General features: G+C 36.5%; 1 protein-coding gene across 7 annotated transcripts in view; it reads left to right on the forward strand.

Annotated features, from left to right (window-relative positions):
• Positions 1-22,660, forward strand: part of CEP162 (centrosomal protein 162) — a 63,797-nt gene that overhangs the window by 13,315 nt on the left and 27,822 nt on the right. For all 7 annotated transcript variants that reach the window (XM_054195869.1, XM_054195871.1, XM_054195866.1 and 4 more), the window contains 19 exons: positions 2,503-2,655; positions 2,933-3,119; positions 4,131-4,183; positions 6,021-6,133; positions 7,116-7,146; positions 7,538-7,660; positions 8,467-8,658; positions 8,828-8,909; positions 9,756-10,023; positions 11,202-11,451; positions 12,960-13,102; positions 13,924-14,151; positions 14,818-14,955; positions 15,885-15,997; positions 16,772-16,880; positions 18,431-18,557; positions 19,450-19,613; positions 21,105-21,209; positions 22,309-22,533. In XM_054195869.1, the coding sequence (XP_054051844.1) occupies positions 2,503-2,655; positions 2,933-3,119; positions 4,131-4,183; positions 6,021-6,133; positions 7,116-7,146; positions 7,538-7,660; positions 8,467-8,658; positions 8,828-8,909; positions 9,756-10,023; positions 11,202-11,451; positions 12,960-13,102; positions 13,924-14,151; positions 14,818-14,955; positions 15,885-15,997; positions 16,772-16,880; positions 18,431-18,557; positions 19,450-19,613; positions 21,105-21,209; positions 22,309-22,533 (2,804 nt within the window). The remainder of the gene's footprint in view (positions 1-2,502; positions 2,656-2,932; positions 3,120-4,130; positions 4,184-6,020; positions 6,134-7,115; positions 7,147-7,537; positions 7,661-8,466; positions 8,659-8,827; positions 8,910-9,755; positions 10,024-11,201; positions 11,452-12,959; positions 13,103-13,923; positions 14,152-14,817; positions 14,956-15,884; positions 15,998-16,771; positions 16,881-18,430; positions 18,558-19,449; positions 19,614-21,104; positions 21,210-22,308; positions 22,534-22,660) is intronic.

Genomic DNA, 22,660 nt, shown 5'->3' on the forward strand with positions numbered 1-22,660 from the left:
AAGAATGCTGTGTGTGATAAGCCTTACAAAATATTGCAAGAATAGATAATGTGAAGAATATGGGTAGTGCAATCTTTGGCATTCAAGGAAACTGCTGCTTCAAGAGGTTTTCATAAAAAGTAACAAATACTCCTGAAAAATAAATCATTCTTGCAAGCCCCACAGCAATCGGTAGGACTGTTCAAACATCCAGAAGACACAGTGAAGAGAGACTTTGAAATCCATCCAAGTTGATACTTTTTTCTGAGTTTGATAGGTTTCTCAGAGTTCACATAGCTTAGGGCTAGTAAAAAAGACATTCTTGCCTTCATAGCAACGGTTGTATCCCCTGTAATCTGGGATGTGTGTCTGGGAATTGGAAGTGGCTGAGTTGCAAAACTCAGTGGCTGCTAAACAGTATTTGATTTTCAGATTATTATGGGAGGGGCTTTTTTAAAAAAGCTCTGGTCTGGTTTGAACTGGCAAAATACTTAAAAAATATGAGATAGCTTACATAAACCTTATGAAACTTTCAAGATCAATGCAAGTCTGTCAGAAAATTCATTGAGTTTGAGATGGCTTAAATAAAACAAATCTGGAAAATGTTTTTCTCCAAAATTTTGTTCTAATTGTCTTTTTACTGAAGTATATTCCCATCTCCTTTCTAGAAAGTCTTACATAGGAGGGCAGTGACAGTTTATCTTTGATTCTACTAGCATATTCTCCTTGAAAAATAGGGTGTTGGAAATCTGGTGAGATTGTGGCTAATCTAAAACTCTGCAAAAAAACTTGTGACCCACCTCCTGTATTCTCTCTTGATAACTAGAACAGAGCGCCATCTGGGTAAATTACTTTAAATTACTGCATTTACCTACCAGGGAAATGGACTATTCATACTTTTTCACTTCTGTTCAGCACTTTGAGCTTTCCAATATATACTTTTCAATGTAGCAGCAAAATGTATTTATTTAGGCATTAACTTTGTATACATGTGGAGCTTGACCTTTAGTCAATGTCTCTGACATATATCTGTTGCATGCAAGGAGAGTCAGTCAGAGCTCTGTGTCCAGGATGGAGCTGAAGTTAGATACAGGACTGTGGAAGTCATTTTTGAGATGCAGAATCTTATCCACTTAGCCTCCCAATAAAACCTATAAGGGGACTTGGTCATGGAAATCAAGAAAAAAAATAATTCTACTTCTTAACAGGGAGGCTTTTATAATCAGAATACACTTGCTAAGGGCTGCCCAGTAGGGAAGGAAAAGGTGTTCAGACTCTTACTTTCCCCCACCCTGCCTCACCCTAAGTACGTTTTCAATACTGAAGGGAGAGGATTCTCCATTGTCATGATATAGACAAGGATGGCACTTACTAAAAAGGGACTTGTTTGGACCTTTATAGAGGACAGAGTAACAGCCCAGAGTTGAAGCACTTGATCAGCAGGTGGAAGACTGGTTTAGTGTTCGTGATCCGAAGGGTTATTGATGTACACGTCTCCCGCAGTCTCCTGCCAGCAGGAAATGGCTGTTGTCGGTGTCTTCACACCTCCTGGTATGCTCAGTACAAGGACACAGCTACAGTCTAAACATTATTTGGCCAGACAGAACAAAAAATTCTGAGTTTATTTTACTAACTGGAGATTCATGTTGGAAAAGACAGGCATGGTTTCAGTTCCCTTCTGTGATAACTGTTAAATCATTTCATAGGTCATTGGATAAAATGCGTAAGCAGCTTTTCTCATAGCCCTTCTCTGAAGAGAACCTCTAAAGAATTTAAGTATAAATGTGTCTTAGGGGCAGGCAGAAAGGACTTGGTACTGCCTTTTCACTAGTAATGTACGGCAATATTTGGCTTTTGTTTTTTCTATGAGGAAGTAGATAAAGCAGCCTTTCGTCTGGGAGCAGAATTCACACATATTGTTGGTAAGGTGATGTCGAACCCTCACAACAATGAAATTACAGTAAGGAGAGAAACTGCATGTTGTAGTTGCATAAACATAGAGAATGGAAGAACTGGGTGTTCTCAGTAACCTTTAAGTAACTTTGTTTACTATTTTTTTTCCTTAAAGCATTTAATTTACAAAAAATGAAAAGGAGCTGCTGGGCCAATGGCTACAATTTTCACAAGTCTGTGGGTAGTAGATAAAACAAAATTAATAGACTTTTAACAAAGTCTTGTTAATTTCTGTACAGGGTTTGTGTGTATGATTGTCCTCTATAAGTAACATTACAGTAAGTCAGTTTTTGCAGTTGTTATATTAGCCCCATGCCAAACTATACGTTTGTGTGCAAATATGAAGGATGGGAAGAAAATGTATATAATAGACTAATTAAATTGTAATTAAACAAGATTTACATATAACAGAAACCGAAGTCAGATAATTGTGACTTGTGAGACTGGGTATCTTTGCAGTTGTGAGATGAGCTTAAAATTGGTGGTTCTGGAAGATGACTAAAATGCATACAAGGTGTCATACACATAGCTTGTAGATGATAGTCAAGAATATTGCAACTTTTTTCCTAGGAACGCGTGGACCCAATGGAAGCTTTGTCAAGATGCAGAATGCTTCACAGCCTATGGGGGAAACTGATGAGAACATGCATGTGGAAAAGCTACAGCTTCAGAAAAGTAACGGGGTTGCTGTTTCCTTAAGTGGAGACAGCCTGGAGACAAACGGTGAGAACTGAGAGTGCAGCCATTTCATGAAGTTGGCTAGATCTAAATAAACTACTGTTACAACTACTATTACAAACTGTTTCCCTTAATTCATTGCAAGTCAAGATTCTTCACTTCTGTCAGCTTCATCTCATGAGCTGAAGGCTGCTGGTACTAGCATGTGATTATTTGATAGCTAACATTTTATGAGTCTGTCTATAGTTGTTAACTGTTATGACAATTCTATATGGACATACGGCAGAGACACAATTACTTTGTTCTTTGTTTTGGAATTTAGATTCAGTTTTAGCTTCTGGGCCTAATCAAAGTATCATGGGAGCTGGACTGGATACCTTGGAAGAACAAGAAGAAAAAGAGATCTTCTTTGCCAAACTTGAACGAGAAGCTTCCTCTACTATTGATTATTCAAGATTAAATAGAGAGCTGGATTCCCATGATTCTGTATTACTAGCACCATTTGTACGGTAATTTAGAGGGAAGAAAAGTTGTGAACTATATTAGTGGGTGCATATGAAGTGGCTATCTGAATACCATGGCCACTGAGATTTTGTGGGACAAGATGCTGTATGATTTAAGTCAGTTTTTTGTTTGTTGTGGTTTGTTTGGTATGGGTTTGGTTTGGTTGTTGGTTTGTGGTTTGTTTTTGTTTTTCTTTTTTGGAAGACAAGGACAAAAGTGAGCTTAGTAAATAAAAGAAAGAGCATGACTTGGTGATGAATTGACATAGCTACACAATCTTGTGCATAACTCAATAGTTACAAGTCGATTTAACGTGCTTAATTGAGAGGTGTAACTAAATGAAAAGTTAAAAACAGATAATAACAAGGAAGTAGATCAGGAAAGATTCTGTGTCCCATTAGACATGATGTTACAAATGAATCTAGAGGAAAGATACAAAATCTTCATAGACTTGGGCAATCCATTTATAATCAGAAAAATGAAAATAAGTTGGAACATATGAGAGAGAAATGGATGAAGGGACAATTCAGGCTGCTGTTGCTAAAAATGCTAAGTGCAAAGGAAACTTCCAATATGAAAACAGTTGGAGGGTCAGAATTCTGGAGAGTTTTAGGTAAGGACAAAACTTTAACCTTACAGGAAAAGGGGAAAGAAAGGAGAGATTTTTTTGTTGCTAATGCAGAATGAAAAGGTCAGAACAGGAAGCAAACCTGATTTTAAAAGTTTATTTGAGAAGTGAATGTAGATGTTGGAGGGAATGCAGCAAGGGAGTGATTTTACAGGTTGGCTTGAGAATTTTAACTGTGGACAGTTGTAAAAACTTAAATATTTATTTTAATAATTGGTGACAATTATCTGCCTTTCTTACTTATGATTTGACATGATGGACAAATTCAAGTTTTTAATTTTATTGCTAATTGTAAGAAGTAACAAAGTTTGGAATTAGAAAAAAAAAAAAACAAACTATGTGTATTTGCTGTCCAAGAAGAAAGTAAAATTTTCATTTGGTTTCTCAGGAATGAAAAAAATGAAAAAGAAGAGGAGGAATCCACACATGAAGAGAAATCTGGTAATACCATCTTGCAAAATCATTAATTTGAATTATTTTTTTCTGTGTGTACATTAAGAACTGTGAGAACCTCATTAAACAGACTAACAGAAATGAAAGCTGTGGATTAGTGCTCCAGTTCAAATGCAAAGTCTTCAGAAAGTGTCACAGCAGGGTGTCAGAGGATAGCCTAGGATCTTCGTGTTGATAGCAGAATGTAATTTGAAGATCTGGAATGATAAAGTTGTAGTACAGTCTCACAGCTTGTTTTATACTCTGTGTTGCCTTTGGAGCTAGTTAGAAAACGACTCTTTCTAGGTTTCGGATTCACAATACAGTCCAGCATCCTCACGGAACTTTTTTGTTCTGACTAATATGTAAACCAATTGACTTCTGTTCCCATATCACCCTGACCATTGTGGGTAAACTTTTTATTTCTCTGAAAGCTAGTATAATTTTCATATTAGTGATTTTCATTTATCTGTAGTTCTCACATTGGCTTTTTAGTCTGCCTTTGCAGCTAACTGCGCAGCTAGTGTTCAGACAGAGAATTTCAAGGGTTTGCTTTTGACTTGAGCTTTTTTTTTTTTTTTTGGTAAAGCGGATTTTTAGTCTATTGTGGCCAAAGTCTGAAAGAAAAACAGCAAAAAAACCCGAGGCACCTCTTGATCAAAATCTGAAGAAAAATTGACCCTGATGTTGAAATACATCTTAATGTTTGAGTTTGTATTTTTGTACTGTCTTTTCATACCTGAGTTTAATGTTTGTAATCTGCAGTATTACCCTTACCTGATCTTTTCCCCAAATTTCCATGCTACGCTCCTTCTGTCTTGCTTATTTGTCTTTCACTTGTCATCTCTCTTTATTTCACGCTTCATTGCTAACATATGATAGAGTGTATTCCTGTAACTTAATCAACAGATTGTATTTTCAGATGTATATATTTAGCTGAATTTTTGAGAGGTCCTGTTGTCAGGCTTCAATTTCCCAAACATAAAAGGGCTGTATTTGTAAACCTTAACTGCAGGAAATCTTTTCTCCTTGCAAGTTTGATTACTGTGTAGATTGCAAGAAATCATGGTAGTTGTAGCAGAAACGTTACAACAGTCTGTTAGCCTTTTTTCTGAACAAAACAGTTGAAATTACTTGACTGTTATGGCCAGTTTTATGAAATTGGTACTTCTGATTTTTAGGAAAACAGTTTCTATGGAGTATGTGGAATGAACAGTCTGTGTTATGTGTGGTTGTGTTTAGTCTTTGGCAAACTGCTATTTTATGAAATAGCAAATGAAACAGTGGATAATACATGTACAGGAATAGTATAAGCACTGTGTATGTCTTAAGTCAGTATAAGAAAGGTATTTTCAGCTGAATTGTAAAATACATTCTCTGACAAACTTGTGTTTTTAAATAATGTGTACTTTAGAGACTGGCTGTTGGGCCACCAAGGCAGGTCCGAGGAAGCAGAATTACAGATTGTGAGCCTAAAAACTGCTGGAGTTGTCAAGGTGGATGTAGAGTACTTTGTCTACTGAGGGGGAAATTGCATCATTTCACCCCTAAGTGAGAGAAAGTGATTGAATAAAAGGGGTCAATTCAAGTATGCCTTGAGGAGACAGAGGTGAAGTATATCTGATCATAAGACAAACTTCATTTGAATTTAGAGGTATTATGTGTGACGTTTACTGTAGTTTTAGTACCACACCCAGTCTCAAAACCTTTCTATTGCCTTTGTGAAAGGATTAACAGTAGCGTTAGCTGTTTTTAGACGAGAGATTGGGGAAAAAGAAATAGCTTTCCCTTACTGCTTTATCTTTCTTGAATATTCATTCTGTTTGATGTTTATTTTACTCTTCAGGCAGCTACAGTGAAGATTTTGAAGAAGAAACAGATGCTAATCCTGCCTTTAAAACTGAGGGGAGTCAGGTCAATCAAAACATATCACGAGTTGATTTAAGTCCTCAAGAACAGGTATAACCTACCAGCTGTTTATATTACTTGCATGAATTGTAAAATCTCTGCAACGTATAACTGACAATATAGTAAACCTTTATATAATGTGTACTACCTGAAAGAAAAGAATATAGTGGTCCTGGGACTATATTGTTCTGTTAAGAATATATATTTTCCTGTGAAAAATTACTGAAAGGATTAAGTTCTTCACAGTGTTTCCTGCTTAACTCCTCCTTTGAATTAAGAAGTGTAGATAGGAGCACACAAATGATGACCTCTGGTTGGAGCCTCAGCCTCAGAATGGGTAGTTATTAATCTCTCTCTCATGGAGCTATTAAGGTGGTGTCTACACCAGCAAGTGATACAGACGAAGGAAGTAGTTCTGTACAGAGAAGCAGTTTGGACAGAGGACCCAAAATCTACACTGTATGAACTTTGGGGGTATTACTGTCGACTAGCTTAGTCAGGTCTTTTGATGTGGAGCACATGCGGCTGGAGCATGGCAGGTGCGTTCCTGGAGCGCACATTCTGATTTTATTTTTTTATAAAAGGAGTCTATCGAGCACCACGTGTTCATCTATAAAAGATAAATGGCGTTTTTTAATTCTTTTTAACTAAGTTCATTAGGGTAATATTTCTAATAAGCATTTGAAAAGAACAAATAGAATGGAAGTGTAATGTACTTACTGATACATTATTTTTTCTTTTCTCAAATAACAATGTAAGAGAACCAGGGATGTGCAAAAATATTATTCCATTTATGTAGAGTAGCATTTAGTTCCAGTCACTTGTGAGAGGGTATATAGAGTACAGGATGTTGAGGACCTTTTGACATTCTAAGGAGACTATTGGAGAAGCGCATATTGTTGGAGCATCAAGAACTGCTTAGTTCTAAGTTCTAAGAACTTTTCTTTAGGTTTTGGACCAGCTTTTAAAGTTCATCCAGTTTTTTTTTTCCCCTGAAATTCAAAAAGTAATGTGTTTTCTTTATTTTTGTTAGGAAGAAGCAAATGCTGGCATGCTGGCTAAAGGTAAAATATAAACTTTGATCAGTAGGAGAATACTAAATGCAACTTTTTGAAACTTTCTTACATAATTTTTACTATATTGATATTTTTTACCTGATTTTATTGTGTTCTACTGAAAGTCTGTTGGACTGAATTGGTTAAAAATGAATCTACATGTTTGCACTTCAAAGTGATCATCAATGTAATTGTGTATTTTACTACGTCTAGTCAGTACTCAGATTTTGATGCTTGCAGAGTTAACCAGTTTACCATTAATGGTGTTAGAATAATCTGTATAGCATTTTTTGCATGTTTAGTACATCAAGATAAGCTTTGGTATACTTCTAATTTCAGTGTAGACAAAGTATAAATAAGAGAGTTGTGTTTTCTTTAACATTTATCTTTTTGGCTTTAGTTGTATTACTTGATTCACAAGATTCAACCACAGAACTGCAAAAGGCCATTGAAACATCAGATGTAGCTCTAGGTGAACATCATCTGCCTGAAGAAGTCAGTGGAATTGAAATGAATGAAGCAGGTAAGGGTTGCTTTAAAAAAAAAACAACCAAACACACACACGACGAAGCCCAAACCCCAAAATCTTACTTTAGTAGAACGGGTGGCTCTGATGTCTTCATTTGGTCTTAAGTTCTGTGTGAACATGAAGCTCTTGGCTTTTAGTAACAAATCTTGAGAGGAGGAGGAGGAAATATTTCAGGAAAAAGTCACGTTTCTGTTAAAAAGACACCTTTTTACACTTGGCTATTGTAAAGTTGCTTTTGACATTGCAGTTTGATTTTTAAATACCATCTCCTTTGGTTATTCGTCATTGCTAAAATTCTTCTTTGACAGCATTGAACACAATTATAAAATTATAATTGTGAACACAATTATAAAATTCTCTTATCAAACTTTGTACAACAGTGTATGTCACTTGTATCCAGAGTATGGCTCTAATGGCATCTGTTAAAATAGTTCCAGCCCATGCGCTGTTAGTTTTAGTACTGGTAAAATACTGAGGCGGGGGAGAGAGGTGGAGAGGCATGCAAACTGTAGATGAGACTATTAAGTAGTCCTGCCCATGGCAGGGGAGTTGGAACTAGATGATCTTTAAGGTCCCTTCCAACCTGAACCATTCTATGATTCTATGAAATATGTACTAATTAACTTGCCAACTGTTTATTTTTATAGTAAAAATGAGATTTTAAATTTCTTTTTCATAACTGCAATCACTGTTCTCACCACATAATAGACCAAGCTAATAACTGAAACACAGGCTCCAGTGGGTTGTTTCCCAAAGCAGAAAATCCTGTAGTGTTTCTTATGAGCCTGTGTTTTTTACAGGCACTTCCTATGGTCAAACCACCAGTGACATGGAAGCGTTACACCAAGCATACCATCATATTGATCAGTCTTTGGGAGACACTGATGAGCAAAAACCGCACAATTCTGCAATGGCAGCCTCGGAATGCTTAGTGCAAGGTGTTTCACAAAATAATGACATCTATTCAAAAAATATGTCAACTATTGAATCAGGTAAATATCTCAAAGGAAGGCATGTATTGTACAAGGTTTTAAAATGAGTGAACTGGTAATATCTTTGTACTCTGTTTATGAAACATTTTAAAATGTTGTCTCTTTTACAAATACTTTTTCTAAGGGTGGGGTTTTTTTTAATTTTTTTTTCCTGTTTTGCACTAATTAGACTTACCTACTGTGGAAGAATTGATGAAACCAATTCAAGGACATTCATGTAATATCATAAGTGGTGATGTGGAGCCCGAAAGGTATTTATTTCAGAATGCATTTTAGAATTGTAATAACTTAAGTCCATTAATTGTTTGTGAAAAACAGCTTACTAAGTAACTCATCTGTCTTTTGCCCTGATTAAATACCGAAATTTCATTATGTCTTGCACTGGCATTATGGCATCTGCAGTGTATTGTAAAACAAATATACAGGGTCAATTCATTTAGACCAGGGATTCCCAAACTTTGCCTGAATGATAAGCAGCAATGTTTGCCAAATCATTTGGAGGAGTGTTCTTCACTCTCAAGCTACCACAGCTGGGATCTCTGCTTTCCCAGTCTTCTGCTCCCTCCCCCATACATGGATTTCAGCCCACATCCTATCCTTGCTCTCCAACCTCCATAATCTAAGATCAAATCCTCTTATTCTGCTTGATTCTTATTAACCTGTGCTCCGTACCTCCTTCTGGTTTGCTCCAACTGTCACATCTAGAGCAGAAAGCACTGGCCCTGGAACTGTCAGAAATAGATTATGTTTAGCAAACACGTTTTGGGAGTTTATCACATAGCTGCACCCAGCAGAAATTACCATTCATTGTTTTATTAGCATTAATTGCATGCTTGCAGGTGTTCATCTTGTAGCCAAGTTTTGTACCTCCACAAAAATGGTCACTGCTGGGAAATGGCTCTTGTTACACAGCATGGGAGTGAATCTGTATAACTAGATATGCAAGGTTGTTCTTAAAAGGAGCGTAGTGGCTCTTTCAAATTCAAGCAGTCTTTACAGCTGGTACCTAAAGGAAAAATGGCCCACTTTTCACAGAGTGATAGAAAAGCAAAGGGCAAAAGTCCTGTTATATATGACTTTATTCCTTTCTCTTGTAGTCCTGTGAAACTGGTAGGCAGCACAGCAAATGACCTCGTCAGCCACTCACCCTTTAAAGAGCACCAGAAGAATATGATTTGGGAGACAAACTTATTTGAAAAATTTAACAGAGAAGAGAGCATCTTTCTGCAGCCAGCTGGGAATGATGATAACTTTCAGAGGGTAACTGAGAAAGAAATTCAAATTGGTGAAGTACAGCCTGATATACCAAGACAAAAAATAGTTCAAGACTCTCTGCTTTCTCTACAAAGCAGCAAAACTAAACAAGTAAGTATTATCAACCAGATTTTTATTATATGGAAATACATTTAAAATGTATATATTTTTAGTCTGCCTGTCATTTGATTATGCTCTGATGTTTGGAAATGAGAGACTTCCTGTTTTTCTTGAAACTCTCATGTTACCATTGGTATTGCTAGAGGTAGCCAGACTCACTGTACTTTGGGACCAGCAGGATTCTTCCTGTCCCAGCCGAATATCTGCAAGGCTGCTGTGGTTCCATGTCCTCTACCACTACTCAAGCTGGTAGTGAGTCTGAGCACATGTTCCTACAGGGGGGACGTGTAAACACACACACAGAGGCTCAAAATAGGGAGCATACCTACAGAGAGGGCTGTTAGAAATATGGTTTAATAAGAATATTGGAGAGACTGCAATGATCACTGTAGGGCTTAGTCAGACAGTTGTACTGACCAGCAACCCTGGTCATGTCACCATTTTCTTTACTCTTGTTTTCTCTCTGTCCCACACTCGTTCCTACCTGATCCACCTTAATCTCTCCCTTTACCAAGTTTTTGTCCTTTCCTTAAACATCCCGTAAATTTTGCACATTGCCACAGTCCTCTCAAACATTCCATAACAAGACTTACACAATCCTAAATCCCTGCATCCCCAAATTCTCTTCTCCCTGAATCCCCTAAATTAGCCCCACGGTCCTTCAGGCAAACGCTGCTTCTGTCTGCAAGGCATTGCAGGGAGAGCAGTTGTTTGGCTGATTCATCCTGGTGGGTTTCCCACCAGGGCCAACAGGCGAAGCTCTCTACTTTGCTGGTCTTAAAGTTGCATGCTCTGTTTTCAGTGATCGGGTTTATTAGGGTTCCTCTGCCTCCCACTGTTCCTCTCTTCATCACTGGGTTTCTGTGTTCACTGTGATTAGCCTTTAGTCATGAGCTCCCTGCTTTGGTAAGCTAAAGATCCTGTAATGTAATACAACTTCCTAGAACAATTAAACACCGCCAGTACAAAATACTTGCACTACTTCTGAAGTAGCAGAATTCTGCAAAATGACATACTATTAATTTAGTTTAAAATAATGCATCCCACCACCCCAAATCTTACAGCTGTGTAATACTGGTAACTGGTTCTGTGTGCTTTTAGTAGCGAAAGCTACCTTCAGATCCCACTAGAGCCTAAAACTTGCTTTAAACAAATGTACTCTATCACAGGTTCTTCGATCTTGTTCCTTGAAGAATGAAAGATCAGAATCAATGACAGCTAAGAATATCAGAAGTCCAACACCTTTACATAAAAAGAAATCTTCATATGGTCCTCATGGGGTGGTTAGAAGTTCTGGGTATGGGAAACTCACTTCGCTCTCAAAACAGTCTTCTCCAGCTGAAAAGAAAGCACCAAAAGAAACTTTCAAAAAGACCGGTATGAAAGCCAAAAGTCCTGCAGATAGAACAAGATCTAAAGGTAATTCTATTGTAAGAAGTCTGAGTTTTAAGAGCCAGAGAGTTTTGCTCCTCTTACTTCATATTTAAACAAAAAAAAAAGGGAAGAAAAAAAAAAAATTTCAAAAAATCGTAGAAGAAATCTAAACCCAAAGGTATTTAAAAGATGGGTAGACATGGTGCTTAGGGACATGGTTTATTGGTGGTTTTGTCAGTGTTAAGTTGATTGGTTGGTCTCGATGGTCTTAAAGGTCCCTTCCAACCTAGGCAATTCTATGATTCTATAAAGTTTTGCACTGTAGTCTTGTTTCATTTCCACTCACATATACTACTACTATGTTTGAGACTTACGTATTATTCACCCATAGGACTAAAACAATAGGAAAAAGCTGATGTTCCAAAATAAGTATCTGGAAGTTGCATTTTTCATTACAGTAAATGCAAAGTTTTGCTGACACACAAACTTCTGTGTGTGTTTCCAAATTTCTGTTCTCAACTGCTTCTTTTTATCTTTGCTTTCCTAGAGTACAAAGAAAGCACTAAAAGGAAAGTCCTATTTTCTGTTCATGTCTCTTGTAAACTAAGGAAAGGTGAATAGCAATGTAGTGCTGTGAAAGCTGAGTTGCAAGTAAAGGACTGAAATTTTTTATTTTTGGGTGAAGCTTGAAGAGTTTCATGAAATAATTCAGCTTAGCATCTTTGCAGATGATGTTTGCTATCTCCGAGGCATGGGAAAATAACTCAACAGATGCCCGGGTTTTAGCACAGTTCTAGCATGTAATGCTTTTGAAAACCTTGCAAGTAGTGTTGGGAATCAAACAATCCCCTAATTATCATTGCTAAGGGAGCACCTTTGTGAGGGGGTAGTGTGTGAAATGTAAAAAGCATTAAATTTGGTAAGTGATCATTGTCTGTCTGTTTTCAGGCATAACATTCCTAAGCAGGATCTCTTAGCTTAAGTTGCTATAGGCAGAAATGAAATGGCAGTTGTAGTTACTATCTGTTTTAGAAGACTAAGGTGTAGTAGTTTCATGTATGTTAGATATGTTAGTTACTCTCTTGGGGGAACTTCCCTGATTTTTAATTTCCAGCCAGGTTGCTATTTGATGCAACAGATAGATGCTGCATGTCTTTTTATGCTGTCTGCACTCCGAAGTCCATTTTGAAAATTGCTGTGTCTTACCTTCACCACAGCTTGAAATATGTTGTATTTCTGTCTACTTGGATAACTGGCGACTTCTCAAGCAGGCAACTGAGGTTAACCTTATTTCATGAAGGATTTATTATTCAGCTACTTGTTTCAGTTGTTCCCTTGGGTTTTGTTTTATCTTGTCATCAGTTCCTTACTTAAAAAACACCCTACAACACTTTCTGTAATGTCTCTATATTTAATTTTTCTGTATTTAATTCAAAATTCAGGCTGTAGAATGCTTAATTTATATGTCTAAGGGGTGGATTACGCGGTTTTTTTGAAAGGACATTAAATTCTGAATTTATCTTTGTTCTATTTTACTTTCTGCCTAAATGAAGAAGCCTTATTTGCTACTAGAATAATAAGATCTGCAACAAATGAACCAAGTTCGAAGGGAAGTATTAACAGAGTTATGTCTGGCCAATCAGTTGTTAATAATCTTGGACACGAGGCTGTGGATTATTGCAGGCAGTATCAACATGTAAGTAATAATCAGTGATGCTCCTAATTATAGTAAGTACAGCTTGGTTTGCAAATCTATTTTGTCAAGACTTTTAATAGTTATCACAAGATTGGCAAATGTTGAAATATTGAATAAAGATGTCCCTTTAGTCAAATACTAGTTTTTGCTTTTAAAATATGCAAGTATAATCATACTGCTTTTCAGTTGCTTGGATAATTCTGTTGCTTGAGTGGTTCGATATACTTAAAGTTGGAATGCTTATTAATTCCTAAAAATGACTATGTTGTGGTAGAAAAGGGGAAAATTTTAAATAAACCTTTTAAGTAAAAGTATTCTGTTATAAATGTTAAATAGTGCTACCGTTTGGGTTTCTTTTCTATTTGCATTGCATCTAATATTTAATATTATCGCCTAATATTTAACAGTCATCTTCTCCGAGATGACTGAATTTGCAGTACCGTGATGGATTTTCCTTCTTCCTTATAAACCGTATGAAAAATTGTTCATTGAATACCTAAATCATTACTGCTTTTCAAAAAGTAAGACGCATAATAGAATAATTCTGGTAGCTGTGTAGTGGCTCTCATATGAGAGGTGTTTGTTTCTTGTTGGTTTTTTGGCTTGTTTTCCTCATGCATATTTCGGAAATGAGAAAGTAGCTCATTAAAGTAAATGCAGGACGTTTTGCTATTAGAATGTTGGGTTGTTTTGGTTTTTTTTTCAAGTGCTGTATGTGGTTGCCAAGAGCCAGACAAGCCACTTAAATAAAATTGATGAGCGGAATTTTTGGTAAACAATCAGGTCAGTGTAATGTTTCCCTGAATTTTTCTCTTCATTAGGATTTATCATTTTTTCCTATCAGAAGTTGTGATAGAGAACTCTATTTGCTAAAACGAGTGCAAGTTGCAGAGGAGGACTTGAACACAGCTCGTGATTTGATTCAACAGCTAACCAGCACGGTTTCACAGAAAGAGAAAGAAATAGAGACAAAGATTGCAGAACTGAAAACACAGCATGAAAAAGAGCTTTCTCGGTTGGGTCAGGAAAACTTTGTTCTTCAGAGTAAGGTACTTTGTCATCTTGTAGCCCATTACTACAGAAACTTCTGAAAATGAAATTAATGTTATTTTACATAAGTTTTACTGAGCAGAAAATCCAGATTTACATGCACATTGCTAGTTTGTAAATGCATGCCCACTGTTACATTTATTGCCCATAGGACATGATTTTTTTTTTTTTTCTACAGATATAAACTATGTTATCCTGAGTTCCTTTAGTTTGCGATTTTGAGAGTTCTGCAGCAGGTCTTTTGCAAAGGTTTAACTCACTCTTATGGTAAAAAAAAAAAAAAAAAAAAAAAAAAAGAGAGAGAGATTAACAGATACCAGTTGTTACAGATAAGTACTGTATGTTGAGATGGTGTTTATTTTTTTGATGCATTTTTCAATGTTGTGTTTTCTCTATATGGCATATTCCCAGGGTTATTCCACTATACCCTCCTGTCTAGGTACATAAGAACAGAAGAGGGAGGGTAAAGCTTTGCTAACTTTTCCCAGACTTTTTATACTTTGTTCCTGTTTCACAATACTTCTATAAAACTCCAATAATAAGATTGTCTCACTGGTCGTTTTCATATCTTAATGAAAAGATTGACCTATTTATATTATAAAAGTGTAGTCTTGTAGAGAATTCCATATTGCTAACAAAACTGTGTGTCTTTTTCTTTCTGAAAGTTAAGAAGTATGGAAGAGCTGACTCAAGAAAAGAGATGGATCCATCATACAGCAACAATTCCTGTCACTGAAGAAAAACTGACACAAATAAAAAAAGAAATTGAAGATCAAGAGGTCATTATTCAAGGTTATCAACAGGTATACCATACAGCGTATTAAGCTGTGTTCTAGCCAGTTTCAGAAACAAAATTGTTTAATGGTTCTACTTTTCTGTCAAAACCAGTTAACTTGCTGTGTAAAAAGTGGATGAAATTTAGGTGTGAAGGGCAAACGTGTATTGCACATTTTAAAAGTATTTCACACATGTCTAGTTTGGGCTAAGTTTTTCCACGATTCTATGTAACTGTTCTAAATTGTAAAAATATGCTGACTTGTCAGTTGAGAACTGGGAAAACACTTTATGGCCAATAAAGAACCACAGACTCTTTGCCCTAAATGGAGTAGAAAACTAGTATTTTTAAAAAATAATAGAAATCTGGACAGTTCTGTTTTTAAGATGTTTTTCATAGGATCTGAGCAGCTGATTTCAAGGGAACCTTATTAGTGTGCCTGATTTTTATTACTTAGTCAAGTGTAGAAATAGATAATGCAAGCTTAATAATCCTTTTGAATACTTGCAGATGTAAAATCTGAATAGGGTAGTTTAACCAGCTTCCAGCTGGTGCTCAGCAGCATTTCTTGGTGTAGGCACAATGTCTTGCCGGTATGGCTGTGAGCGTCTCGAGTCGGTGATGGTTTATGTCCACAGGATTGGAGCATGGGCAGGCTGAGCTCTTATCTATCAGCACCCATCCACATATGTGCTTTTAGAATATAGTTGGGATAGCTTTGCAGAGGAACTGAGAGAGCCTAGGTTCTCCAGAGTGACAAGATTGTAGAGGTCACTATATTACTTTAGTGTAAAGATAATGAAAGTAGATATTAGTTTTAGAAATCTAGTAATAAAATATTTAGTGTTTGCTTCCACTGTTTCAGTAGGCAAACTATGCAAGTCATAGACAATTGTTTTTGAACTGGGTAAAACAGTAATTTATGAATATTCTTTAACTTTGTCTGTCTCATCTTAGGAAAATGAGAGGTTATACAAGCAAATGAAAGAGCTACAGATCCAAAACAAAAAAAATGAGGAACGAATGTTTAAGGAGAATCAGTGTTTAATGTCTGAGTTAATAGCCATAAGGTACGCTTGTTTAAACACCCATCCTAAAATCTCTGTAGTTTTCAGCTCTGTTTATTATTTTTATTTATAAAGAATCACTGCAGAGTCTGTCAGATGCATGTTTTCCAGTGTTTCTTGGATTTGTGGTTTTGTTTTTTCTTTTGAGAATTGATTTATGTTGATCCCGTAATCAACACTTAATTCTTAGCCTTCTTGCTGATTTTGCAGACCTGTGGGAAGGCTAGTCTTCTATTTGGGGACTATTTCAATGCTAAAATTCAAATATTCTTATTCAGAGTGTAATATGTATGCTACACTTGTTCTCGTATTATGTCTCTGTTCACATGCCAAAATGTTTTGATACTGCTGTAAGGTACACAGTAGATCAGGGCCACAGGAGATCCTGGTAGTGGAGGAACCATCAGATTCGCTGTGCTGTAGGTCCTGTAAGATTTGCATCCTATGCTAGCAATGAGGAAAAAAAACAAGCGATTGTGTGTATTCCTAACTTACAAATCTTTGCCATAGATGAGTTCCACTGAGACAGAGTAGGTTTTGTTTCCCTCCCTCGTGTAGTCCCAACAAGCAAGTTTGTGCTAGGTGAGCAGATTTCACCCTACAGGTGGAATTTTTCATATAAAGACATACTATATAGTTGCTTCTTTCTTTGTTTTAAGCTTGCACAGATTGACTTTGTAGTACCATTTGGGGGGGTTGTGTTTCTTTTTTAGTACACCACTGTTAGTACACCAAGTCACCTCATTGCATAAATGTTTTTTTGCTGTTACCATTTAGAGAAAAGGTCGAGAAGACTAATAATATCCAGTCACGGATTGTGCAGGATTCTGAACCAGTCAGAAATCATAGTTTCACTGAACTGATTTCAGAGCTTCGAGCAGCACAGGTAGGTATTTGCCAAGACTGGTTTTCATGTGTTCTTACAAAAAATGCGTAACCATCCATATTGTAGACCAATAATGTAAATGAAGAAAGCAGTGGAGCATGCTATTGTTTGCCACACTTGTGTATCACAAAAGTCTCATCAGGTGAACTCTGGAAAAAATCCCCTAAGACACTGAACAAAGTGCAGTGTTGCCATGTTTACAATGGGCAATTCGGAAATACCTTGTGAGACCTTGCAGAAAGTAGTGATACCTCTATAGCTTTTCCACCTAAGACAAATCCAGGAGAGTGTTTATCCCTGTATCACTGCTCTATACCAAGTTCTAGAAAAGAACACCAGAGTGAAAAGAATCGTTTGTTATTCATTCATGTAACTTTTTTTGTAGTCCTACAGATGCATGTGTTTTTGAGGAAGGATGTTTAGTAAGCTTCATGTTAAAATTAAAGGTTTTCAGGAACTTCTGTATTGCTTACTGCAAGTGGGGACTGTTCTGATACATACTTCCTCTGATAGATAGACCAGAAATTAAAAGCTGCTGCTTCCTTTTTTTTTTTTTTTTTTTTTTTTAATTAAAAAAAAAAACCAAACAACTGGTTAGGTAGGTGGTAAGAGGATGTGAACCCAGTGAGCTTCAGGACTAGTGGAGACATTCCTGGTCGTCAGAGCTGACTTTGACCTCTTAAGACTGCAGGGGCTCCCATAGTTCCAACCTCATAGGTGCTGCTGCTACACTTCCGTGTCCTTAGGTCCAGCCTGTAATGAGACTGAACACAAGATCCAAAGACGGAGAGAGAGACACAGACAACACTGACATGGTCAGGCATGCCGCTAACGCAGAGAGCAATGCCTTTGCTTACGCCACAGAAATACAAACTGTACTCCTGGAAACACAAGGAGCGTGTTCCTGGACAGACTGATCCTATTCAGCAGATCAGGACAGGAGTTTACTAGCAGTAACACAAATAGATGCACACACTGGCCATTGCTGGCCCTAGACCCTTGGTCTATTTACTGGCTGGCCCCAAAAATCTCAGCCACTGCAGTTGCTGCTCCCTGTACCTATGGATCCCTAGGGCCAAGGGCCTCCATCTCCAGAGGCTGGCACTGAGACCTTTCATCCTACTTAGTCTTGAAGTTTGATAGTGATCACACATAAACAGAACAGAGAGTGCATGCAGAAAATGGTGAGAAATAGAATATAGTAAGATGAACCATTGGAGAATACATCTGTCCATTCGAATACGTGATGTCCGTACATAAAGCTATTTTCTTTACTGACCCTCTCAAAAGACTGATGTTTTCTACTTCAAAGACAATTATGTAAAACTTATTTTAAAAAAATATTGGTTTTTTATGTTTAGCTTAAGTTTTCCCCACGATCTGCTAGAGCAAGGTCTGAGAATAATACCAAAACTAGAAAACTCATTGCTACTGCGGTCTGATGCAACTGTTGTGATTTAATAATTTTATGGTGAAAAAGCACATTCAGGTTTTTTGTATGATGATGTGTGTTTAGTTTTTCTTGTCTTATCCATTTCTCTAAAACTCAGAAGGAAGAAACTAGATTACAAGAAGAGATAAGACGTCTCAAACAAGATAAGCAAGCTCTTGAGGTAGACTTGGGACAAGCAAAGAAGGAGAGAGATTTAGCAAAAACCCAGATTGCATCCACATCAGGTAAAGCACCTTCATTTTGTTGAATAATTTTGCCTACTCTATGCTTTGATAAATAAATATGTAATTGAAACTTGTTTCTTATTAAAATATTACTTAGTCAAATGCATCTAGACCATTTCCAAATATTGTCTAAACTTCTAATAACTGCATACAGTGAAGGACATGCTACACATGCTTTGGCAAAGCCTTTTCTTGTATCCAACCAAGCTGTTTGTTGTTGCCCATTAAGTTTGATTTTTTTTTTTTTTTTTTTGCCCATCTCCCACTGGGCCTGGAAACTAGATGATTCAATTTATATGACAATTCTGTTCATATGAAAAGATTTACTGTGTTGCATCTTAGTCTCTTATTTAGATCTTGCCCATTTTTTTTACCTGTAATTTATGCCTTGTGACTTTTTTTCAACATTCTTATGAGAACTCTTTCCAGTTTGGCTTTAGCTTTCTTAATGAGAGAGGGACAGAAATTGGCCCCTTTCACTTCCAATATCAGACATCACAAGTGCTAAGAGCTGTAATATTTGCCTCCATCTCTCTTCTCAAAATGCTTGATCCCTAAGTGGGAGTATGGTCGATACATATCTAAGCATACATTCTATCTTGTCATCCATGTTGTTACTGAAAATTTGTTTATTACAACGTGATCAAGAATAGATCCCCCTGGGTTTCTGTTTTAAATGCTTTCCATGATAAACTGTGAACCATTGGGTACTACTATGTATGAGAGAAAAAAGACTTTTTTTCAAATACTGTTGCATTTAGAATCCTAATTAGGGTCTGGTTTTAAAAACTTACTGCAGTAACAGGATTAGGAAATACACGAAAAGTGCTGAGAAGGATAGTGTTGACATAATCACTAATAAAATAATACTAAGGATGTTTTATTCTTGTAGGTGAGAAGTCTTACGAATTGAAAGTTATGGAAGAATCGTACAAACAGGAAATTACTCATTTGAAAAGAAGACTTCAGTGGTATGCAGAAAATCAAGACCTTCTGGATAAAGATGCAGCCCGTCTTAAAGATGCAAAAGACGAAATTGAGAAACTAAAACTAGAGGTGATAATATCTAGCTTTATCTAAGAAGTTGAAACTTTAAATTATTTCTTTTCTAATGATGAGTATAATGCAATTCTGTCCATTTTTTTTTCTCGAAAAATACCTGTAAACTCCTTATAAGCTTTAAATCAAATGTGGAGTCTTTATATGCAAAACAGGTAATACTGCATATGCACTGACAATTGGAAGTGCATAATGCTTAAAACCTGGTTTTGCTTATATTGGACAATTTGATGATGCTTCTGGAAACAGAAGTAGTGTATTTCCTTAAAACCTGCAAATTTCTTGACTAAGAAAAGGAAGTACATTGTTATGTTTAACAACATGGAACATCCGTCTTGTGATTCTCTTTTCCTCCTTTTTATTCCATTGTAGCATAGGCAACACTTATTTTTTTTTTCTCTTAAGTAGCGGTTGTAAACCTCACCAGTTGTAGTAAGGAGGAAAAAGCCAAAACACTCAAAATATAAAGCAAGCAAAACTAGTGCATGAATCTTGAATAGTTCTGAGATTTGCATTGCCTGCTTGTCAGTAGATTTGTCTTAAGATTCATAGAAATAAAGAATTTTACCAGTGATAAAATGATCTTGGAATTTTTTCATAGTGTTTTATTAAAGAGATCACAGATGAAAGGAGGTGCCTCTGAAGGAGCAGCCAAGGAAGGAGATCCCTTAAACGCCACCATATCAAACTTTGATCAACATATCATTGCTGTGAAAGAAAATATTTTTATTTGACATTTGCTCCAGGATGGACTGGTGTTTAAAAACAATGAAGAGCTTTGACTTCATAGAAACAATCAAATTAGCCAAACTATGCTGGCAGAAAAGCATCACTAATGCTATCATTGCCCATGTGAGAGAGAAATCAAGATAGGAGTACTTCCAACTATAAAAGGTGTAATGTCCCTGTACAGTGATCATAGTGGCTGATAAAGGTAGGAAATTCAGTTTTAGATTAAAGCTTTGAGTCTTCATGGCCAGACTTTATGGGAGTGCAGGAGCATTAGCTACCCCATTCCTTCCCCTGATCCTGGGAGTCAGCATTTATTTAGGCACAACATAACATTGCTTTTTTGCTGTTTCTATATCTCATCGCAGAGCATAGCCTTGCAAATCACAAACTATTTCCTTAACTCCCCCTGAATTCATGTAACATACTGTAGTACTTTATGTTATAGCTTATTAACCAAGCCTGCGTACTGGAAGTATGGTGGAAAGATGATGATTTACTGGTTTGAAGTCAAGAACGTCTCGGAGTTGAAGTTCTCTTCTAGATTTCTGTAGCTAGTTTCAGCTCCTTTTGATCTTAAGTAGCTTGAAGAAGCTGCAGCTTAGTTTAAGAACATGAAAAATCAGTTAGTACAGAAATTATTATTACCAGTTGCAGAATACTTCCATTATATTGTGTGCATTTGAAATGCTTGCTTTTGTATTACAGGGCAATGTCTCTGAATATGTATTTCAGTTTATTTTCTCATAAATTGGATAGGTTGAGAAGCTCAGAGCTGAAGCTGGAGATCAGTGTGTGCAACAGAAGAAACGTTTGCGAGACAGAGCAGCAGATGCTAAAAGAATTCAGGATCTTGAGCGACAAGTATGCAATAATGGAACTGTGTTTCATTTAACCTTTATTTCAGATAAGGTCTCTTACAACACTTACCAGCCGTTTCATAGGGATAAAGCATTGAATGAAGCCCTGTGATAAAGTAACTTGTGCTATGGAACACAAAACGCAAAAACATTGAGAACGCAAAAAGCTGCAATTATTTACTTACAAAGGGCTCTTCTTCTACTATGTTCTAATAAGCTATTTAGTGATATCCCTTTTAAAATTCTTTAACATTAAAGTACCATTTAGAGTTCCTTGGAAAGGGGCCAGAGGGCAAAAGCACACACAAGCTTGCTGTTTATCTTCTAAGACTCTTTTTGTCTATGTTCAGTAACCCCTTAACATTATGACCAATTTCGATCAAATTGATTGAAGGGGAGGGGTTTAAATTGTATTGGATTCCTACATGATTCATGAAAACTGGAGGAGTAGAGACCTTTAAAATCAACGTTTCTGCTGAAGAAAAGTCAGAAACAAGCGGGCCTTTCTGAATTTTAGGGGATGACAGCTGTATTTGGTAGGGATGTGGGACAAATGGGAAAGAGTCCCTTCAGTATTCTAATGTGAAGAGTATCTTATCGATAGATAAAAGAGGGGCTTGTTATTAGTCTTGCATGCAGGGTGTTAATTTATTTTATTTCACACTCCAAAATAAAAGGTCTATAATCTGTTATTGGGAGAATAATTTCAATAATGTTATGAAATACCTCTGTAACAGTTGCAAAAGTAGCATGTGAATGTAAGTCCAGAAAAAAAGCAATTACTTAAGAACATTAAGAGCCATATACAACTTAAGTGCTAAGAAAGTAAACAAAAGATCCATTTGACATAAGACAATCTGAAGACGAGAAATATTTTAAGATGATGTATAAGTGAATCAGTAAGAGATGATGGGTCTTGCTTTTCTGTAAACAATAACATAAATGTAAACAATGTAAAAAATTCTCAACATACGCATCTCTAGCTTTCATTCTTCACACAGCTTAAGTGGATGACATTTATTAACATTCTGTCACTTCTTTCAGTTCCATTTTCATTAGAACTCTATTCTTTTTGACTTCTGACTTAATTTTCTTTTTGATAGATCAGAGAAATGGAAGGAATTCTAAAAAGACGGTATCCAAATTCTTTGCCTGCTTTGATTTATGCTGCTGCTGCTGCTGAGAAAACTAATGATCTTTCAGCTAGAACACACACAGTGGATTTTTTGGAGAAAAGAATAAAAAAGTTAGAAACGGAACTTGAAGGTAAAGATGATGAAGCTAAAAAAAGTCTCCGTGCCATGGAACAACAATTTCAAAAAATAAAGGTAAAAGTTGGAGGCTTGTTTTATTGAGTAGTCTACTCCTTAAGTAACAGTTGTAAGGTTACAGAGGTCTGAAGGCAAAGACCACGTTCAAGGGAAAAAATACTCAAAGAATTTATAACCAGAATTT

Source organism: Rissa tridactyla, chromosome 3 (genome assembly GCF_028500815.1).
Source record: "Rissa tridactyla isolate bRisTri1 chromosome 3, bRisTri1.patW.cur.20221130, whole genome shotgun sequence".
In the NCBI taxonomy this organism is placed as follows: domain Eukaryota; kingdom Metazoa; phylum Chordata; class Aves; order Charadriiformes; family Laridae; genus Rissa; species Rissa tridactyla.